This window comes from Alligator sinensis, unplaced genomic scaffold (assembly GCF_000455745.1).
Source record: "Alligator sinensis unplaced genomic scaffold, ASM45574v1 scaffold71_1, whole genome shotgun sequence".
NCBI lineage: Eukaryota > Metazoa > Chordata > Crocodylia > Alligatoridae > Alligator > Alligator sinensis.
In genome coordinates, this window is record NW_005841834.1 from 6,313,878 (window position 1) to 6,337,056 (window position 23,179).

The 23,179-nt window shown below is 39.8% G+C and overlaps 1 protein-coding gene across 23 annotated transcripts in view; it reads left to right on the top strand.

Moving 5' to 3' along the window:
• EYA1 (EYA transcriptional coactivator and phosphatase 1) overlaps positions 1-23,179 on the top strand; it is a 281,440-nt gene that overhangs the window by 252,948 nt on the left and 5,313 nt on the right. For all 23 annotated transcript variants that reach the window (XM_025200263.1, XM_025200365.1, XM_025200272.1 and 20 more), the window contains 5 exons: positions 12,612-12,670; positions 12,884-13,044; positions 13,280-13,394; positions 13,968-14,089; positions 16,051-16,151. In XM_025200263.1, coding sequence (XP_025056048.1) covers positions 12,612-12,670; positions 12,884-13,044; positions 13,280-13,394; positions 13,968-14,089; positions 16,051-16,151 — 558 coding nt within the window. The remainder of the gene's footprint in view (positions 1-12,611; positions 12,671-12,883; positions 13,045-13,279; positions 13,395-13,967; positions 14,090-16,050; positions 16,152-23,179) is intronic.

Below are 23,179 nucleotides of genomic sequence, written 5' to 3' on the forward strand. Positions count from 1 at the left end.
GGATGGGACTTGACGGGGGTCCCCCCATGCCCCCCTCCAGCCCCCTCCCCTCCCTGTCCCCTACTTACTGGCATGGAGTCTGGGTCCAGCTCCCTGCGACAGCGAGTGGGGACTGCTCAAATCTCTGAATCTCTCCTAATTTTTTCTGAATTGATTTATCAGGCAGTAGACTGTGCTGAAAAACAACGAGGCCTTGCTAAAAGCCTCAATACATTCAAAGTTTGTGGATGGCTGGACCATGTAGCATACATTACTGCAGTTATAAGTGTATTTAGGATAAAAAGAATAAGTTCTTAATTTGCCCCCAAAAATATTTCCATCGGTTTAACCAAAGTGTTACCTAGGAATGAACTCAGAGAGTAAATTATTTTTTTCTGTTTTAGTCTGATGTCATGTAGTCCTTCCATATGTGGTAGCTAAGCTAGTTTTCCTCCACTTTTTCATCAGAAAATCAGCTGGAGTGAATAGTTTTTAAATTCACATAGATGTGTGGGCTTGCGCATGTGAATATGCACACGTGCGCAGGCACACACAGGTCAGCTGGAGGAAGCAGAAGTCTTTGGGATGAAAGCTTCAGCTTTATTAACTCCCCTTTTGCCTCTTCCTTTTTCCAGATGATTGAGGAGGAATGTGGCAGTAATGGGCATAAAAGGATTAGCTCCTGGCCCTGCTCAGCCTACTGGCATTAGTAAACCTTCCAAAAAGCAGCTACCAGCCCTTCTCCTGTTTGCTAAACAGCAGCAGCACTATCTCCTTTGACACCCTGCTACTGCAGCTGAGCAGTGTAATTGGGGTCAACATCTGCCCTGGATCATCTGGAGAGAAAGAAAGGGGGGGAGGAGGAGGAGGAGGAGGAGGAAGGAAAGGATTTTAGAGAGGTTTGTGCTGCTCAAAAGAGTGGCAAATTTAGATGCATGCACTAATATGGTTAGAGAAGAATGTTTGTAATGCCAGCATTTGTGCTCATTAGGACATAATTATATGGGTGAAAAGATTAATCAGCCAAAGCATTACAGTTTTCATCCAAGAAATTTTAGAGGTGAGGAACCTGAGACAACAGGCAGTTTAAATGATTTGCCAATGATCACACAGAGCTGTGAAATAGAACGTGTGTCTTCTGACTTGATCCTCTGCTTTTAAAATGCTTTCACCTTCAAGCAATGCTTAATTTTCAAGCACCCATAAAAATATAGCAATCTTATAGTGTTTCTGAGATTTTAAAGTATCAGAAGAGATCTTACTAGACAGCTATCTATGAAAATTGTATTTGCTGAAAAGTATAACTTCACAATTTTTCATAAATTCATTAAGTCATAAATTTTCAGTGAAGGCATGTATTGTACTCATTTTTTCACCTATTGGCCAGGTTCATGGGTTTTTGTTCCTTTTTTAAACACATTCATTTTTTCTTTTCACTGGCTTTCATTAGTCACAGGTTTGATTTGATCTTTTTTTTACAAAAGTATATATTCACAGAAAGTCTGAATCATGTCATAAAAAAGGTATTTACAGTGTGAAATGTTGAGCTTTTAAAATGGAGTGAACCTGAAACTTTCATGTTAACACTATCCTTTCCAGAATGGAAAGGAGCCTTTAAACAAATCCACCTGAATGGTGTCTTGTTGATTGTATGGCAAAAATGATAGAATAATTACTTTTTCACCCTAAGAGTATATGATGTTTGATGTAATAAGTTTGTCTGTTGGACTTGTAGCAAGACTGGATGATTATATTGAAATTTAAAAATATTTCCTACTTTTCTTGTATAAAGGAATCCATTGGGGAATTACCAAAAAAAAAAAAAAATCAGATACTCCTTTGTCAAAATACAGCATCGCAGCACAATATTTCCATCTGTCCAACTTCCAAGTAGAGGTCTGTATTGTGATGATCAGTATACAGTGTGGCACAGAATGTCCTCAGACTAAGATCCCTGAAAGAGGCCTGGGGGCCTTTGGATTGTGGATCTGTACTTGTGGTTTCCTGTAGCTCACTGTAGTCCCTCTGTGGTGGTGCAGAGGGATACTTTTTAGGGCTGTGCAAAACGTCACCATTCCATTTCGATTTGCATTTCGACGGAACAGCTTTTTGTTTTGAATTTTTGTTTCGATTCAAAACCACTGTTCTGTTTCATTTCGTCGAAACAGTTTCGCTGTTTCGACGCTATTTCAACGTTTCGCCCATAAACTATAATGGAGAAGCTTGAAACTTCCATAAATTTTTCATTTCTGACCTGATTTGGATGAAACTTGCAGGAATGGTAGCCCCTTCTGAGGGCATGACACCTGCCAAGTTTCAAGGAGATAAGTGCAGGGTAGTAGGGGAAACTGCACCTCAAAGACTTGAAAGCAAAACTTATATCGTATATGTGTTAAGCCACAACGGGATCAAAACTGCAGGCATGCTAGCCCCTGCCGAGGCCATGAAACCTTCCAAGTTTCAGGGAGACCGGTGCAGGAGTTTTGGGAAAACTGCACCTCAAACTGAGGACAAGCAAAACTCGTAACATGGGTGACTCTGTGTGTGTTAAGCCACAGTGGGGTGAAAGCTGCAGGCTTCCTAGGCCCTGCTGCGACCACGAAGCCTTTCAGCTGTCAAAGAGATAGGTGCAGGGGGAGTCTGAGTTCTGGGGCCCTGCACCTCTGGCTGCTGAGGGGCAAAACTCGTGACATAGTTGCTTGTGCAACTGACTGTCTGTCTTAGGGCGTGGGGGGGGGTGAAAACTGCAGGCTTCCTAGGCCCTGCTGCGACCACGAAGCCTTTCAGCTGTCAAAGAGATAGGTGCAGGGGGAGTCTGAGTTCTGGGGCCCTGCACCTCTAACTGCAAAACTGGAACACACAGCTCAGTAACTGACACCAAGGCAGAAAGCAGGGCAGTTCAAGCAATGCTGCCTTTTATGCAATTTTTCCATCCCTCCCCCAGAGCACTAGGATTGGAAGAGACCTCCGGGAAGGGTAACAGTCACTGGCCAGATACGCAGTCAATAATGAGAGGACTCCTTCCCCCACCTTCCCTGCCTCTTCCCCCTCCCTCTCCTTACTTTAGTTTCTGTTTTCCTGCAGGCAAGCCCAGCTTGAGCTTCGAAACTTGAAACATTTTGAAATTTTCGAAACATTTCGGCTTGCTTTGTTCTGTTTCAAGGTTGTTTTAAAGCTCTCTGTTTCATTTCGATTTCGCTGTTTCGAGCTCGAAACAAGTTGAAACAGCGTCGAAATGAAACTCCTGGTGAATTTCGCACAGTGCTTTTACGTATCAAGCCTTTCCCTTCTATATAAAAAAAATACATATATAAAAACAGAATTTCAGTTTGGAACCAGTTTAGAGGTACAGAAAACTAGTGAAATGGGTGAACAGAATAAAATTGCCAGCAGCTTTCTTTTGTCCAATTCCTTGCTCATACTACATGCCAGATCCTGCCGTATGGCTAGTCATACAGTTAACCCCACTAGGCCTGATTCTGATTTTAGTGGAGTTCTTTTGGATTTACACAGGTGTAATTAACATGAGCATTCAGCCGTTAATTTTAGTGAGATGATTCCAGTGAGTAAAGATCACAGAATTAGACCCTTATTTAATCTTTGTACAAAATATTGTTCACTTTGAGAGTAGCCTATTTAATTTCAGTGGAATTGTTTGTGGAAGCAGGCAGAGGGATATTCATCCATTCATAGTATAATCTCTATTGGCCTGATCCTAAAGGTATGTAAGCTTTCAGAGCTCCATTTTGGTCAATAGATTGGTAGAAATGTACAGCCATTGGGGTCTGGCCACATATTTGAGCAGTAGGCTTAAAATATTAAATATGAATTAAAAAGTATGAAACTACTACTGTTGTGTGGATGCCATTTAAATTAGCACACAAAACGTAGTTCTCAATTCTGCTTTTAAGTAAGAACAGAACTTGAGCCAGTGAACCTCTTGGTAAGGGCTGAAATGGTTAAACTTGCAAAGAACTAGAGTTTCTTACTGTGAGGGTATGAAAGTCAGTACTGAGAATTTCAGTTTCTATCCTTTGGTGTTTGGAATATTTTCAATCCCTTTCTGTCTGTGTAGTCATTGATTTATTCCTTTGTTTTGAATGCCTTTTTAAATTAATTTAAACTGCATGGGTTCTTTCTATCAGTTAAGTTTAAAACAAGAATGTTTTAAAACTTCTCAAGGCCTGTTTTAATTCTTTGATGGTTCATCCACAAATTTTCAAATGGAATGAAGTAGATTTCAAGAACTCTTTTGTTCTTCATATCCTGTAGCTGACCCACAGGTAATCTGCACTTTTTTTTTTTTTTTTTTTTGAGTGCAGAATAATTGTGGTGGGAAAGCAGAGAAAATGTTAGGGTCACAAAGTGCAGACTAGACAGGGATGACAGGTTCTGCCAATTGAGTGCCAGTATTGAGAACCTGCGAACCGTAGTTTGTGCTGTTTCACATGGATTTATGTTGTATGTTAACAGGAATTCCATGATGATGGGTTAGGCAGTTCAGAACAGCACTTAAGCTTTTATGGCCTCTGTTTGAAAGGCAATGAAGGTTTGGGGTTTTGGGGGTTTGTTTTCTATATAAGCATATACAATAAAATAACATTCCACACAAACTAAATATTTATTGTATTGAAAAGCTTGTTTATTCCATTTATAAACATAGGCAAATTAATCTGTTTTTGTCAATGAGTTGTTCCTTGAGCTTTGTAACTAGACAATAGATTGAGACTTCAGTAAAAAATGTAATTGCCAGAATTCCTGTGTATTAATTTACTAAACTTTAATGAAGAACCAATAGAATTGTCTATTTTATTTTTGAGACACATAAACATGATAAATATGAAAATTGTGTGAGCCTCAATAGATTCATAAACAAATGGAGCTCACATGGGCCAACTTTGGTGCGCAGATCTGTCATTCAAACAGAGGTCACCTTCTAAATGCATCCTGTACAATTTAAGTCTCCTAAAGGAGGACAGAGCTGTTTGGGCAGATTTACAGGGTGATTTGTGTCTGGAATGGCAGCTTTCCTTGCAAAATAGGGCACATTTATGGTTTTGGGAACATGCATGCACACAGAAGTATCTTTTTTTAAAACATGCACATGCCAAACAAACACTTTAAGGCCTTTTTTTGGTTAAATGGAGACTTTTCATCTATATCATATTTGTAAATGATTGCAACTTTAACTTGTTATGCCAGATCTGTTCTCACATGTACATGACCAAATTTCTCTACTGTTCAGTAGGGAAAATGAAGCAGTGGATATAATTGCATAATGACAGATATGAGGGGAATAGAGAATCTCAAGGATCATTTCCTGTGAGTTGGCTAGCTTCCAAATAGTCTCAATGGATGCACAGATGTAAAGGCAAAATTAAAATAGCTTGTCCTGAAGGGGGGTTTTTTCCTTCTCTTTTTCTCATTTTACTCCGTAAAGTAAGGTATTGAAACAATTAGTTGACAGAGTGGTGTTAGTTTTCTCACGGTAAATTAGGAAGATTAAGCAAACGTGGAAGTGCATTTTAGCTATAATCAGCAGATTTGAGGCTGTAATACTTCTACATCCTCTGTGGATCTGTTCATAACATTATTCATATTGTCCTTTTTTCACAATGTGCAAACTTGTCCAAAGCTGTTTTACGCTCACTGTTTATTCAAAGACTGCAGAATTACTAGGTTTATTTTTTTTAGTTTTGTAGCACAGAAATATAGAGGATCAGCATGTTAGCCATTACATCACTGCACTTGGCATGTATTATTGGCACAGATAAGAGGAACTATTGTAACAGCCTTAATTTCTTTTTTTATTAATTTTCCTACAGTGAATAGTATAGTAAGGCATATTTTACATAATTATTGCAGAAGTGTACAACTTAAAGGTGGCAGGAGGAACAAAGTACTGTAAATATTTGTAGAACATTTCTGCCATAACTTAATGTTTTGCATATGAAGCACTGTGCAGATTTGAAGCTATTTAAAAGGGCTAGATCCAGAAGGAAACATCTCTTCGGGCTGTGAAGACTTGTAAGAGCTGTGAATGAGTGTTTGGGGCATCCACAGGGGTGTTTGGCCCACTGTGCAAAACCAAGAGGGAGAAAGAGAAGCAACGGTTATTATATAAGAGGGAACGAGGGAGGAAGAGGACTTGTACTTCGTGCATCACAAGTCTTGTGCGAGACTTAGCAATACTTCCCTCCTCTCATTCCCCTCCCCTCCACGACTTTAAGGCAAGACATCTCACTTTCATCTAGCCTGATCCAAGCATCATTAAAATAAACTGTCAGGCCCCAAACACTGGTAAAATCGTATTTTTTTCTCCTGATGCTTTTACCTCATAAATGCCCTCTTCAAATCACATCACTAGCCTCCTTCCCCTTTCCACATTAAGGGCAAGCTTTTAATTCTCACCTTTAAAAGCCTTGTTACACATTAATTTTAGGTGGCTCCTGGAGCTCTTAACCCCTAGATTAACACATTAACACCTGAGACTAGTTTGAAGCACGCGTTAGGCATCTTAGTTACACCGCTCTAGACCAGGTTTATCTCTGATCCATGTTACACAGCTTGTGTTCCATTAATGTGAAGCCATTCCCCACTGAGGAGCCACCCAAGTTGGAGTCCTCCATATCCCAGGGTGCGGTGTCCCCTCCTCACCCTCCTGTTCTTTGTGGACCAAATTTCTATCCCCTGAACTCTCCTGCCCAAGGGGCAGTTCTGGTACCAAGCCAACTCCCCCTCCCACTCCTGGGAATGTAACCGTCCCATTCTCAGGGGTGCACACATGTGCAAACAGCCTGCAGAGCACATGGCAGCTCACCAGGATAAAGGTCATGGATGGGTGCAACAGTAGGGTCTAGGGGGTGGGGGGAATTAGGTAGGAGGCCAGATCAGGTCCTCATGACCTGGGGCTTCCTTCCTGGGGCAGGGACAATAGCTCCCCAAAATCACCTTTCCTTACTGCTCTTAGCTCCCAGCCACCCTGAGAATCATGACCAGCACCCCCCCATATCCTAATCCCAATTTATTAAAAAAAGAAACCTTCTTTAATTTACTTCCTTTTTATCTCTCTCTTTTAAATATTTTATCCTTCAGTGGCTGACTTCCTTCATTTCATCACCCTTCTCCCACCCCCATTTATTTTCCACCTCCCATTTCATTACTCATCCTATCCCATTAACTCTCCACCTCCCAGCTTCATGTTCCCTGCCCCCACCTCTCTTGTCCTCCCCCCTCTCCCCCCCCAAGCAGGGAGCCTGTCTTGAGTCACCAATCCAATAGGCTAGGTACAGATAGTAAAAAAAAACAACCCTGAGGCTGAATTGATTCAGTGTTTGCAGGTTAGTCTAAACTGCAAAGATTAAATTGAAACAGTAGTGAACAGACATTTACCTTTGATTCAGGAAATGCAGTCACATGCCTGCAGTGGCTCAGACCAGAAGCTGGGGGGTGGTGCTAGAGCACAACTCTCTGGCTGTGTGTTCACTTCCTCTTCCTGCTGCCCCAGAGGTCTTTGGGATTTGCAGTCCAGAATTACAGCAGGGCTCTGCAGGGTTGCTCATCACTTTTTCCTGCTTCCAGCTGCCTCTGGGATCCTTTTCCCTGCTGCCAGCTGCCTCTGGGATTTGTAGTCCACAGTTGCAGCCAGCAGTAAATTTGAGTGGGGGAATGGGTGTTTAACCCCCTCCCAGGCTGCAGGCCCCCAGTGTGGGGCAGTCCCCCTCCTGCAAACTGGACTGCACCCCGAGCCAGGCTTGCCCCCTCCCCCCCCCCCAACTTTGTCAGCCAGCCCTCATTGGTCCAGCTAGGGAACAGAGGGGCAGGGCCAGCCCTGCTCTCTGGAGAAGACAGCACAGCTCAGGGCTGGAAAGCATGCTGGGATGCTGGGGGACTGTGATTTAACTTGAATCAGGAATGGATCTGGGACAGAAGTTTCAAAAACTGGTTTGATCCAAATCAGTTAAGTCTAATGATTTAGTCTACATTCAACCAGGTTTATTGTAACCCAGTTTCAGCCATTTTGAAACTGGTTTATGTGTAACTTCTGTCCTTAGCCATAGTGACAATTCACAGCTGTAGCTCCTAGTCAGGCCCCTGTTCCCCAGCCTTCTAGGGGCAAGTCATAGCTGTGCAGTTGAGGGACAGTCAGAGAAGGTTTTTAGCCTGCTGCAAAGTTGAGCTAGTCCTAACACGGATCAGCATTTTAGCAGCTCAAAGTGCAATGTGTAACAAGGCCATACGGCTCTCCACAACTCTGTCTGCTATGTGTACTATAAAATACACTTCTCTTAGTCACAGTCATCTCCTTTCCTCTTATTTTTTACTGCTGTTGGTTTTATGCTTTCCTGTATGCTGCTGTTTGTGCTGAAAACTCACTCCCTCTTCCTCTGCACTAAATGAATACCCCCTTTTCTCAATCTTTACTTACATCTCACTTCCTCTATGAAGCTTTTCAGCAGCCATTCATCAAAGATTAACAATTTTAAGCAGAAAAATGGTATTACTAGATTGTACCTATGAAACACAGCTCTTAATTACATTTGTCTGTTGTCAGAGGTAATGTCTTTAATTATGCAGTGTTAAGTATGCTTAACAGTTTAACAGTTTAATTATGCAGTATTCTCTATGCTTAGAATACTTAGATTTGTGCTGAACTTGGCCAACAGTCTCCCTAGCTCCTATGCAATGCATGTATGGCAAGAGCAAAATTTTCAACAACATCATTTTTCAAAGAGATTTAAGCACTTCAGAGTCAATGCAACAGACTGCTCAAGGTCTTAGACAGTGTCTACTGGTAGCATCCTAAAAATGCTTACTAAACACAAAGCAGTGCTGCCATCTCCATGTGATTAGAGCAGACTAATTAGCACTGCTGAATGACAATGATAATTAGCTCTCCACCTAGCCACACTGATGATGCTGCCAGGGACAATTTATGAAATAGGCATAACCTAAGTCTGATGGTGGTCTGGAAGAGTTTGGTCCAAGGTTATGCTGAATGCACGTTTTCTCTTCCCTATTCCTAGTAATTATTCTCATTGTGCAGTTGTATCGCATTCTGTAGGATGAAAATCCCCAACTTGGATGCAAACATGTCATCGCTTGCAGTCCCTCCTGAGGATTTCAAGCTGGATGCGCTGAAATCACAAGGTCAACACATTCAGGAGTAAAACACAACCTTGTGCATAATCTTTCAGCATACTTCACAGGGTGGTTTTACTCCTTAGCCTATTGACCCATCCTGCCTGTTTACAACAGAATGTGGTAACTTCAATATTTTAATGCAAAAATGGCAGCTATTTGAGTCTAAAAATAAATAATAAAATGTATATATGGATCATAATGTTTATTTATTCCAGGTTCAGCATGAATAGTTTTCTGAAGGGACTTACAATTTTTCTGAGAAATATAGTTTTTCCTATGCTGAAAGCATTAAAGTGAAAATAAAAATAGTTGAAGCAATGCCTGAGTATAATTTATTTTCATGTACAGTATTCAAAGTATGAAAATCTTATGCATGAGTGTGTGTGATCCAGTGGTCTGTTATAATTATAGGGGAGGGAAAGAGGAGATGCTTCACAACTATCTTAAAACAATAAAAAGGTGCTTTTCTGAATCCACATTTCACTCTTCTGAGACAGCACCCAATCAGAGAAATCTTTCTAAAAGTACTTTAAGATTTTCTGTGAGCCGTTGTATTTTCATAAAACAAGACTCTACAAAATGTACTGATAAAAAGCAATTTTCTTGCTCTCAGTTTCTCTACCAAACTTCATTTAATTAAATCTCTATGAGCCCAGTTCAGTAGCAGAAGGTTTTAAAATGTTAAGATTTGACACTTGATGCTTATTATGGTTAACCAAGGCACTGAGCAGTGCTTCTGCTCATGAACAAAAGGCCTCAAACAAAGCAAGCAGGTGAAAACAAACACAGGATGTTCAAGAACAATAGACGGACTAAATGAATTAACAGTCAGAAGATAATTAACTTTAGACAAAAGATTTATTGCCAAATGACTTACAGAGCATTCTGCATTCTTTGTCCAAGGTTTGAAAAAATTAACCAATTCCTGCTAAACCCACAGACTAATCAGCCAGGCAGGGGAAAATGCCTGCACCACTCAGATCTCAAGTCACATTTAGCACTCAAACTATACCGCACCCTATAAAAGCAATAAAACAGTTATGCACTGTTTGTGACCTGTATATAATTACAACAATTACAATCATATTTCTATTTACACCTTTCTAAATTATAACTCTTCTCTTGCTCTTCTACTTTCTCATCTTGTTTTTCCCTCTCTCTCTTTCTTGTAAGACCACAGTATAATTTTACTCATTTTCAACATTTTTATACTCTTTTTCCCAACCTCTCATGTTCCACTTCATCTGTATTTTATTTTCCTTCTCTCCCCCCACTTAATCTTTTACTTCTGATTTAGTCCTCCTGTCTGTCTTTCCATCTGTCCACCCAGGTAAGCATGCACCTACTTCTGTAGGGAGTCCTAGCTTCTCTTTGCATTATTGGTTTATAAGCTCTTGCCTAATTTGAAGTTCCCTGTCTCTAGACCTTCTCTGCTTCTCAGAAGTTCTCTCTCATTATTCCTAAGAGTTCCAAAGAATTCTCCTGCCCGGATAAATTGGGAGGTTTCCAAAGCTCAACCTTTTTTCCTTGTCCTTTTAAAAGTTGGCATGGTCATCTGCTGCTTCCTTCAGCCTTGTAGGTGCTGCATCGGTTATGTCTGTTTCCTTAGTTGTGAGTTTTCTTCTCTAGTGACTACTTATAGTTATTGTTCATCATTTTCCCAAGCTAATAACAAAGGCAGTTCATTAGATTGTTATCCTTTTAACTGCTGTGGACAAGACTATGAATAGCTGCCCTGAAAATTGAATATTTTCTTTTCACTCTGCAAGAGCTTGGAAAAATTTCTAAGTAAGAGAGACACTAAAGATAAAAGTATTCAGGCTTAGGACAATGATAAAGCATTTATATTTTGATAATGATCCTTGCATAAGAGTTGGAAACTTTTGATTTAAGTGAAAACTTAAATTCTAATGAAATTAAAAGCAGTAGTTCCAATCTGTATCTGCTACTGTATCAAGCACTTCCAGTATCAGATATATAGTTGTGGCTTTGGCTTTGGTGTTTTATCCATCTGATCCTATGCAAAGATGATGCAAAAATTGGAACAAAATAGCAAATACCTCTCACATCCTAGTTCATTTCTCTCTTCTTTTCCGATAAACTACTAATCATTCAAATACAGAGCTGCAGCAAGAACCTGAGTCCCAGTGTCCATTTATGAATTCCATACTTTACAAATGTACAGACCACTTAGAGAGCAGGGACCATCTCTTATTCTCTCAAGTAACTTTGGCAAGTTTCTGAGCCATTGCTCATATAGCAACCTACTTAAAAAAACTTGAATTTGCAGCCATCATGTGAGGCCAGATAAACTTTCTTTTCCTTTTTTCTTATCTGAGGTTGTTGACCTCAGGAGAGGAGGAAAAGGTTACAGGGTCAAAGTCTTTTCCTCCTTGAAGCTCACTGCTTGCTGGGAGAGGGTTGGCTGGAAAATAGATGTTTTAGAACAGGGGTTGAGGGTCATGATTTTAATTCTGTTAGGGAACAGCTGGTTTGAGTTTCTTTCCACTTCTATCTTCCCTCCCTTCCTCACAAATCCATGGAGAGAGAAGAATTTGTTCAGAGGGAAGCAATAACACAAAAATATATGATTCCAGTATTTTAGTACTTAGAATGTATCATCTTTGTTATGGGACTTCACATTAGGAGGGAACTATTAAAGTGATTGAGATATATGATTGTTTCTACACACTGAATTCAGGTGGAACTGCAGCACTAGTTCTTTGCCTGCCAAACATCAAATTATTAAGAGTAATGCTCCTGAAAGGATGAACAATGGGCACCATTATTTTATAATTTACTGACTGATAACGGTAATTATAAATGTGTCTTGTTAAAGGCTGCATACAAGTGACTGAAAAAAGTGGTTTGCCTCAGCTATTTCCATTTAGATTTTCTTCATCTTTGTATGCTGCTTTCATGCACTAAGACCAAAGGGGCAGAAGAAACTCACAACTCTCAAATGAATGGCAAACTAGGAACAGATTTTTTGTCTGAGCTCCTCTGAAACACTGGCCTCAGGCTGTGTTGGTGTGTGGCTCAACAGCAATCAGAGGTCATAATTTCATTGGCGGTTAGCATCAGGTTTAATTTTTCTAATAAGTTACATTTACCAAAATGTCTGGTTTCAGTTATACTTATGCACTGACTGAATCAGCTTTGAGCAGCATGATGTTCTAAGGTACCTGAAAGGGTACAAGAACATTTATGGAACACACATGCTAATTGTTTTTAACCACTTTCCTTTCTAAACATAAAAATGTGTTTTTAGAAAGTCATATAACAGTAGTAGTTAATGACACTGCATCTTTTCTTCTGTGAAGAAAAGCACAAAACCTAGGTAAAATTGTTGATTTAACAAGACTGCCATCTACTGATTTACGCAATTAAAATTGCCCCAATGAAAAAATCTTAAAGATATTTCTAATCTTCTGTATCATTTTGCTGAGTTGTGAGGATGCTGATAAAAATAAATTTTGTTTCTTTAGGAATGTGACCAGGTTCATATAGACGATGTGTCTTCTGATGACAATGGCCAGGACTTAAGGTATGTCCGACATGAAATAATATATTGATTTTTTGGCTTATATTTTTTTAGAAAAAATATACATTGCTATAAAACATATTGGCCAAGTTCTGCCTTTGCTTGGCCAATATTTTTTTAACAATTTATAGTTGCAAACTAGCTCCGTGTATAACTGGCAGTTGAATTTGGGCTGTCCTGTTTTGTTAATTTTGGAGTTTTCTTAAATCTAAATAGCACATATAACTTCGGAACAGACGGCTTTCCTGCAGCAGCTACTAGTGCTAACTTATGCCTAGCAACAGGTGTGCGTGGAGGAGTGGACTGGATGAGAAAATTGGCCTTCCGCTACAGACGAGTAAAAGAAATCTACAACACCTACAAAAATAACGTTGGAGGCAAGTACCCATCTTAAATGTTACCAAAAGCAAATGAGAAGTGATGTATAGAAAGGAATAGTTGTTCCTTTGTTTTTTGATCCTCCCCAACATGATGGCATTTACTTAGTTAACTGTTTATTTTATTCTCTCTAAAGAAGATTGTTCTTACAACTAATGGAAGCCGAGGAAGATAACAACAGTGATCTGAATTTCAATGCAGATGCCTCTCTGAGTATCCTTTTCTATTTCACAGGTCTTCTTGGGCCTGCAAAGAGAGAAGCTTGGTTGCAATTAAGAGCAGAAATTGAAGCTCTGACAGATTCTTGGTTAACACTTGCACTGAAAGCACTCACACTTATTCATTCTAGGTAAGTGCTTAAGAGCTAATGTGGCAGTGTAGAGTGTTTATGAAACATTAAAATGTATGCTGAGGTTTAGGAGGGCCTGCGTGATCAAGCAGATAAAACTTTGGTCTGTGGATTAGAAGACCTGAGTTCTTTTCACCTGTTCTGAAGCTGATCTGCTGTCTGTCTGTAAACCATAGCCCTGTGCCTCGTTTTTCCTAGCCACGTACAGACATTACACTACAGGATAAGTGATCGGGATCTGGTCTTTACCCACAACAGAACAGATTGGCTGCTTTAAAATGATGGAACCCAGTCTAAGATTTGCCCCTCCTACAAAGAGGAACTGTTTGCTACTGACCTAAGCTGCGCCACTTGCAGAAAACCGCGTAACTTGGATCAGTTCCACCTCAGGCTTTACCTAGCCCCCATCTGTACAGTGGAAATGAGCATAAGTTTTTGTTGCATTTTGTTGTGTTAATTTATCTACATTTGTAAATTTTCAGATTAAAATGGTGAGGAGTTTTGAGGAAAAGAATGAAATCCTGTTAATTTTGCCCCTATTTTCAAGGGTGTTTGTCATTGTTTTTTTTACAGGACAAACTGTGTGAATATTCTAGTAACAACTACTCAGCTTATTCCAGCTCTGGCAAAAGTCTTGCTGTATGGACTAGGGGTTGTATTTCCAATAGAAAATATTTACAGTGCAACTAAAATAGGTAAGTTGTTTTTGCAGGGTCCTGTAGTTGCAGCCTGAAATTGAAAAGCTGTGTTATCTGGTGGATAAATGTATCTGTGTTTATTTCTAATGTACAAGTTACTGAAGCATCTAGAAATCAATATTTTTTTTAAAATGATGTAATTTAAAAAGCTTTTTTACTGAGGGAATTTAAAACAATTTACAAAGTCAGGACTGGATCCAGCAAGCTATGTGGGCCCTTTTCAGAAATGGTATACAGACAATGCCTTATCATCCAACACTGATACAGTAGCTTTTCAACAACTCACAGTAGGACTATAAATGGTTTAGAACAGGCTGTCCAACTGGTGGTTTGCAAGAGGTTAGTTTGCAGCCCCAAATCTCCCTCCCCATCACTCCAATTGAAGCAGCAGCTGGAGACTCCAAGCTCCCTATCTTTCCTTGGTCTTCAATTTTCTGCCCTCTCAGGCAGCGTGGAGCAGTGCTGCCCACAGTGCCAGGATAGCCTACAGCCGGGGGTGACCATGTGGGGCTGTGCAGTGGGGGAGCTGATAATACGCAGGACACCTATGCACATCATGCAACAAGGGGGCATCCACATTCTGCAACTAAGAATTCATTGTACAATGTTGAAGGCAATATCATAAAAATTAAACTTACACCAAATTAGTATAATTTGTAGAGCATTGAAAATAATAATTTAATACCTTTTGTAATATTGAACTGCAGCTCCCTAATAAAAGTCCATTCTAAATAATAGAAATTCCCTTAAGAACATGAGAACATAGGATTGCAAGGGAACTTCTGGGACAGGTGCAGACATCTTCTGCCCACAGGCACTTTTAACTGAAGGGAAAATCGAGCATACAGAATCCAAAAAAGTTGTTTTTGTTTTTTTTAAGATGAGGCGAGGGTCCTAGGCTGTGTCCAGACAAGCACAGCCTTGCAGTATGTGGCACGGCAGACATCTGTGGCACCACATACTGCACATTCAGTTGTTCTCTGTGCTGGAAGGGAGCAGCACAGGGGATTTTTTTGACCCCTGGATATCCAGGGGTCAAAAAAAATGCAAAAAAAAGTGGAGTGGCACAGGCAGGGGGCCACTGCCAGCCAGGCTTCAGGCAACAGGATCGCCACTGCTGCAACCATGGGAGGCACCAAGGACCCAAGGTAAGGCTTCTGGGACCAGCATAGTTGCTGGCCCCAGCCTCCCCTACCCCACCTGCCAGAGCACATGTGGCACAGCTGTTCCCTGAGGACAACTAGTGTTGCCACAAGGTTCACCGCCACTAGTTGTCCCCAGGGAACCAAACATCCACATTCATCTGGACGTGGCCCTGAAACCTATGAACTTAGAGGCATGTTTGCTTCTATGAATGAATAGCTACTGCTGTTGTAATTTTATTCACTGGAATTACATTAACAGAATCCCACATTTTCCACATCTTAAACTTATGAAGCAATCTTGAAATGAGAAATCTTGAAACGAGATTTTTGTACCACAGATCCTATTGGAAGGCTATCTAGAACGTCACATCTCATAGTTAGAAACCTTCTTCTAATTCTCAGCCTATATTTTATTCACAGTCAGTTTGTACCCATTTTTTCTTGTGGCAACTTAAATAGTTTACTTAGCTAAAGTGTTAATTTGCTTGTCAATTACTTTCAACATGTAGAAGGGCAGCATTGTGCACCTCTTCTGTGCTGCTTCTCTAACTGCTGTCCATTAATGTAGGATTTCCCAGAAGCAGATCAGGAGCTGTAGCTGAAATCAAGACTGCTGCTGGCCATAAAATCAGTTTTCCTCACTCTTCTGAACAGAGTACACCTCGGTACTCAGTCCTGTTACCACTTAGTTGGGCTAAGTTTACATTGTACATACTGGGGCTATCTTATGGGTGCTTAATAAAAATGGTTTTACTATATCCTTTCACCAGTTACCCCATGTAAAAGCCTGAATAGTTTAAATTTCTTTTTCAGGAAAGGAAAGTTGTTTTGAGCGAATAATTCAAAGATTTGGAAGAAAAGTAGTGTATGTTGTTATAGGCGATGGTGTAGAAGAAGAACAAGGAGCAAAAAAGGTAACAGTTTTGTTTCAGCATAGCTTTGTTTCAAGTGAAAAACAAAGATGTGTTTTCTTAGAAATGGAATAGTATGTATTGGGGTTTCATTCTAAACTTACACTGATAATCATTAAAAGCAAAAGATTTTGACTGAAAAGTTTGTTATCTGTCTTGTTGGAGCTTTAGCTGAGTCTTGGACAGCGCTATTCTCCAAAACATTTGTTAGGATATATGCCTATGTACCTGGTATATCTGTAGTTGAGAATCATTATATGCCTTGTTTATATAGTAATGCAGACTCTAGAACTCTTGGTTCAGAGATGATACCTTTTATTAGACCAACTAAGAATTTGCAAAAAAATTATCATATTTCTGCATTTTTTGCAATTTCTTAATAAAAGGTATTATCTCTGAACTAAGAGTTCTAGAGTTTTGCAGTTCTTTTTTTTTTTCACACCAACACAGCTACCAAATACATTCTTGTGTATATATAGTTCTACTTTCCCAACTATATCCAAAAATAGCATATTTTAGACTTCAGCACAACATTTTTAATTTTTGTTGGTCAGATACTTTGCAATGTTTGGTTGTAATAATACATACTTCTTATATATTGAAAACTACCTTTTGAACATAGCAATTATAGAAATGTCAGTCTTTGAGTCAGCCTGCGTCTTTGTTTTGTGTCCACATTTTCAGCCAAATATCAATGATTACTTCTACACTCGTAATCTCATTTGCTTGAACTACAGCAAAAGATTAATATTGCAGACCCTGATTATATGAGTTTTTTGCCCTTATTTCTTACAATGTAGAACTGGTATTTTAAAAAGCAGCAGTTCACCCCTAAGAGCAGTTGTTATATTCGGCTGTCAGTCTAATAGAGTGAAGGAGAGAAGGGCATTGCTGAATTTAAACTGTAAACCCATTATTTATCTGCTATGAAAATTGAAGACAGAGTCCCCAAGCATCATTTCTCTGGTAAAGTATCTTCTTCAACTCTCTCTCTCCCTGCTTTAAAATCCCAGTGATACTGCTATATCTGCTTTTGTAGCCCTTTTCTGTGTTCTTTAATGGAGAAATTAAACTAATTAGTCCATATGGCAATTTTACAAGATGCAGCAATGAGCAGTTTTGCAGCATGAAATGCCAACTCGCATCGCTTTGAAAAGCTCCATGCAGGTTTCCATCTTGTTACATCACTCTGTAAGCCTGTCAGTTTCATATGTCCCTTTGGCACACTAAAATGAACTGTTTTCTTCTTCCCCTTCAGAAATGCCTTTCATCTTTGCAGATAAGTGTTCTCCTGCTGTAAATGATTACTTTTTAAAAGCTACATTTAAGATCAGGAAGAACCCTTGTCTTTGTTCCTTTTCTGTTGATCTGGGAAACAGTATTCTATGCAATGATGACAAAAGTACTTCTTTAGTAACATTATCTAATTCAGCAGTTTTCAAACAGGAATCGCGGTTCAAAGATACATAACTAAGAAAGCCTTTCCAGTTGTTAAATGACCTGATAGTACAATAAGTTCCTTAGTAGCATTTCCTCCCTGTGTTCTTTGTTGAAATTAGGAATTTTCAGATGTGGAAAAAGTAAGACTGTGCTAATGTAATTCTAATTAAGTTAATGAAGTTACAAACAGCAATGTATTTGGCCCTGTATTTCTATAGTAACCATTCATTCATAGAAGCAAACATGCCTCTGTGAGTTCATAATCATTAAGAGTCTTCATCTTTAAAAAAAAAAAAAAAAAAAAAGATTCTGTAAGTTTGAATTTCCCTTCAGTTATATGGCTTATTTGTGACTTTGACACAGTCCCAAAGTATAGGCATTGCATTATTCTGTCCCAGAAGCTGTTATAGAATGGAAGTGTGGCTCAGAGTTATAATTTCCCTCCTAGTTTCCCAGGTGTTCCCAAGAGGGATTACACTTCAGGGAACATTGTAATCTGTTGGCATAGTTGTGTTGGCATTCTAGCCACGGGCAACTGATGCCTCTTGAATCGGGGGGGGGGGGGGGGCCAACCCACAAATGGCAATAGTGTGGCACTGGCACTTCCGGGCACACCACTGGCACTTCCACGTGAGCCCCACTCTCCAGCCGGTGCCCTCAGGGGGGGCACCAGTGCTCTCAGGGGGTGCATGTGCACCCCTGTGCACACCCTATGCATCACCACTGACTCTAGCCATAGCTCTACACTGTCTGTGACCTGGGGACACAATGTTTCTGCAGAACCTGCATTCCCCTGTCTTCTCAGTTCATGTTGGAGGCACTTACGCTCTTTTTTTTTTTCCATGGAAGGAGCTTTTTTCCATGGAAGAAAAAGAATGTAAGAAGGTGCCTCTGACATATGAACTGAGAAGATAGGAGGGATGCAGACTCTGCAGAAACATTGTGTCCCCAGGTCACAAAGCAGGTAGAGGTATGGCCAGAGTGGGTCAGCCAACACAACTGTGCATTCTAGACATATGACTAAAACATATTTAAAAAAACTGATCAGTTGTGAATGCTCATGTCATAGCAGGGCATTTATACACGTACTCCAGGAGTGGGAGTGGAGGTGATTTAATTAAAGTAGCTCCGAGAGCTGCTTTAATTAAAGCTCGCAGAGTGTCTCATGTATCAGTGTCCCTGTGCTTCAAAATGTGGTGGGGGTGCTTTATCTAAATCTAGTCAAGTGAGCTTGAGATAAAGCACCCCCACCACCATTTTGAAATGTGGGGATGATGATGCACAAGACTCTGGAGGCTGCTGAAGCATGGTAATTATCAGGCTCCAGCTGACTCGATTAATTGAGTCTGCTCTGAAGTGCTAATAATTACAGCATATCAGAGCAGCCTTCCTGCTCATGTATAGGTACCCACAGAGACTAGCAGTACTGGAAACAGAGAATGGCAGTGGACGATGTTAGTCTGAAGATAGGCAGAAGGCAGGGCAGGGTGGCCCCTTAGAGACTGACAGTTTCAGAGAGTCATAAGCTTGGAAGATGTTGGCATGCCAGGGGGGGCTGGTGGGGGAGCTGCAAGGGGCCCAGTCCTGGTTGTGGCAGTGCAGCCCGGGCCCTTCCCTGCCATCCACCCTGAGTCGTGCATGCATCTGCCTCTGGCAAGGCCCCGGGCTGGGGATCTGTAGACCCTGATGCAGCTGCTTACAGCCTTCCTGCCATCTGGTGTGAGCAGCCTTGGCTCTGTGGCAGGTGGAAGGAGCCTACCCAGAGCCAAGACTGGCTGTGGCAGGCAGCTGGGAGGCTGCAAGTGGCTGCACCAGGGTCCGCAGAGCCCCTGCCCAGCTTGTTGCCAGTGGCAGGTGCACATATGCCTCCAGGCAGATGGAAGGGAGCTGTGAGGGTCCTGATCCTTGTTGTGGCGACACAACCATGGCCCCTTCCCCACCGTCCACCCCAAGGCATGTGTGCCAAGTGAAATGACTTTACATGCCATGCTCTGGCACGTGCTGGGTGTTACCGACCTCTGCCCTAGGTAGTGGTTCAGAATGATAAATATTAATTCTCTCTGGCCCAAGATCATTTTCTTTTTACATGTTTGTGAATCACTCAGTATTTCACTGATGCTATATAATTAATACACAATATCATTTTGATTTACAAGGACACTATAATTTGAAGTATCCAGCCATTTACAGATTTTTTTTCACAGTGAGTAGCAATAAACTACCATACGGGTCTGCAGCCTCCGGCCTGTGCAGCCTTTGGATTCAGCCCACAGACATGTGGCATTTGGCAGTGGGAAGCTCTTCTGCACTGCAACATACTGCACTGCACTCAGAGCCTGGGGCTTTGGCACTGGGAGGTTTTCCCTGCTCTGGGTCACAGTCAGGCACCCAGTGGAGAGGGATTTCTGCCATGCTGCACTGCAGCTGGGTGGTAGGGAGAAGCTGCAGCCAGGTCCTAGGACCCACCTTCTTTGAACCAAAGCTCGGTCATTCTGGACTCCACCAGAAAACATTGTTGATTCTTGAACTACTAAATTAGAAGATGAACAAAATGAAAGGTTGTATTAAAATGGTTTATTAACAAGCAAACTTGTTGTTAGATCACAGCAGCTTGATACACTGTTCCTACATGGTCTTTAGTTATTGCAAGTACTGAACAAATAGAAATGATCATAAGTCTTGTCATTACTATAATGCTGAGCTTGACAGGAAATTACAATAAATGTATAATGTTTACAATTCATTGAAAAGCACCTTGTATTTTATAAGATGCCCCTCTTGATTGATGAAAAAAATACAATACACTTAAGATACTACACCCCCTTACATTTCACTTAATATGGGATAAGGTATGGTATTGTCACCTTTGCCTATACTGTTATTTCCTGTAAATCATTTTTATAAGACAATTAAAATACTCAGGCCTGAATATTTGTACCACAGACAAAGAAGCAGTAGTAAATGGCTGTGCCTTCTTTGTGTCAGTTCACAGAGTAGCTGATGCACACAGTGTTTTTTTAGATAGAGTTCAAGGTTTTGACACATGAATGTTGAAGGAAAAGTATGTTGTCTTGGCTTTTGGATGTTTTATCTTGCACATTTTGAAATAAAATTGCAAAATATTGGCAAAGGTGAAAGCATATTATTATAGAGACTTTCAACCTTGAAAATCCCCAGAAGGGTCTCAGATCGGTACATAGAAATTAGAGAAAGAAATTTAGTCATGTGGTTAAAGTACTGGATTTGAAATTAAAAGATACACATTCAGTTATCTGTTCTGCCACAGATTTCCTTGATGACTTTCGGCAAATCAGTCCCTTAACTTCTGTATGTCTCAGTTCACTATTTGGAAAGTGGTGATAATGCTTCTGTATCACAGGGGAGTAGGGAAAATAAAATAATAAATGCTTGTGAGGTAATCAGATAGTTAGAAAATGAAAATGATTGTCTTCTGCTGCGAGTATCTTTACGGGTTTTGTTACATAGAATCAGACACATCTCAGTTTGACCGGAACATGGGGCAATCAAATGGTTGTAATTATGACTGTGAGTGACTACACACATTAAAATCTTAGGTGTTGTACTTTATTAGAAAATTGTTATCTACTGGAGTAGTCTTAGCACTTATTCAGATATAGGCATGCTACAGCATTTTCCCCAGGAAGCATCTTGGACAGGTGTTGAACTGTCTCTCATTTGATTAGTGAGGTCTGACAGAATCACACAACATGGAAGCATGACTGAAGGCATGTAATTTATGGGCTTTTTATTCAAATAAGTTACAACATTTTCTTGTGAAAGTTGTTCTTTTTTCTTTTTTTCTTTTTTTTTTTTTTTGGATAAATTCCATGGATAATTTAATTTGTGTTTTATTTCAGTGGTGGAAAATCTAATTTTGATTCGGTTAAAAAGAAAAAAGGAAGACTCTGATTTTACCCAACATGCTAAAATGAAAAGTTTTGCATAAGAAAGAAAACTTTTTGACAAAAATGTTTTTCCACAAAAAGTGTTATCATAAAACATTAATATTTTAAAATATCATTTTTACTGAATAGTGTTGTTGTTTTTTTTTAACAGGCAAAGTATTCAGATTTTCTAGAGATTGAATATAATGGAAAAGTTTCATTATTAAAATAGCTACAGATTACATCAGACAACAGTTGTAAATTATATAAACCCACTGTACGAGCTATACACAGTTAGCATTTGTCATACGTTATCTCACGGTGTTATGTGAGATATTACTATTTGTCAATGTGCTTAGAATAGAAAACACCTGCAGTGTGTCAAGTTCCACTGTGTATTAACTGTCAGCAAATGATGATTTTTTAAAGTAGTTCCTAGTAAAGACCAATGAAAAGAAATCAGTTAAATCTCTTCCTGTCTTGTCATCCAGTGAAAAAGATGGGACTATATTGCTACACTCAAAACATTAGATAAATCATTATCTACCCACCACATGCTGTTGTACAGAGGTTTGCTAACCTAAGAGTGCTTTCATGTGTAAGCCATACAGATTTGTGTAATAATATATTTACCTTATATGGGTGATGTTCAACTTACATATCAAAGTGATTTTCAACTTATTTACATATGACATATATGAGAGAGATACTTATCTCTCATATGTATCTCATACTTATCTCCCATATGTAACTCATAAGTATACTCATAAGATATACTTATCTCTCATATGTAAGTAAGTTGAAAACCACATTGATATGTAAGTTGAACATCACCCATTTCAGGTAAATACATTATTACACAAATCTATATATATATATTCATTCAACTTATTTGTATATCGATGTCTATATAAGTTATTTACATATATATGGGGCGTGTGTGTGTGTGTGTGTGTGTGTGTGTTTGTGTGTGTGTGTCAAATACACACACCAGCAAAATATTCATAATACTAAACATTTTACACAGGAAAGCACTCTTAGGTTTCATTTAACTTACTGACATATATACAGAACCATAGTAAGATTTTTTTTCCCCCCCCCATTTTACATGCATATGATCTTGGCAGATCAGGCCTGCTAACAAAGTTCCAATGCAAATTCACATACACTTGCAGCTACTGCATTCCTGGCATGTTTCCATTGTTGGCAGTTTAACACTGGCATTTTTGGCCCACATACAAAAGGATTGGGCATAATTTTAACCCAGCACTTAGCTCTTTTTCATAGCAACTTTCAAGTGTAATTAATTCTCAGAATACTCTGAGTTTATTATGAGGACTTCCTGTGAGGCAGAAAGGCAGAATTCATCTCACCTTCTTTGTAGGTAGGGAAACCGAGGCAAAGAAAATTTAAATTTCCAAACATGATGCAGAGACACCCAAAAAATAAACAAATAGGGATGGGATCAGCCTTTTACCTGCTGGCTCCTAGTCTAAATGATCAATGGCTGTGTATATTAAGGTGATCTTAATTATCCTTATTGATACAGCCAAGGTGAATTTTTCAAAACCAAGTAATGAATAAGAAACTTGCATGAAATGTTGGTTCAGAATCAGATTCTGAAACTAATCCAGAACCAGTGCTGCACACTGACAGCATGAAGGAGTATGTATAACTTAATATATT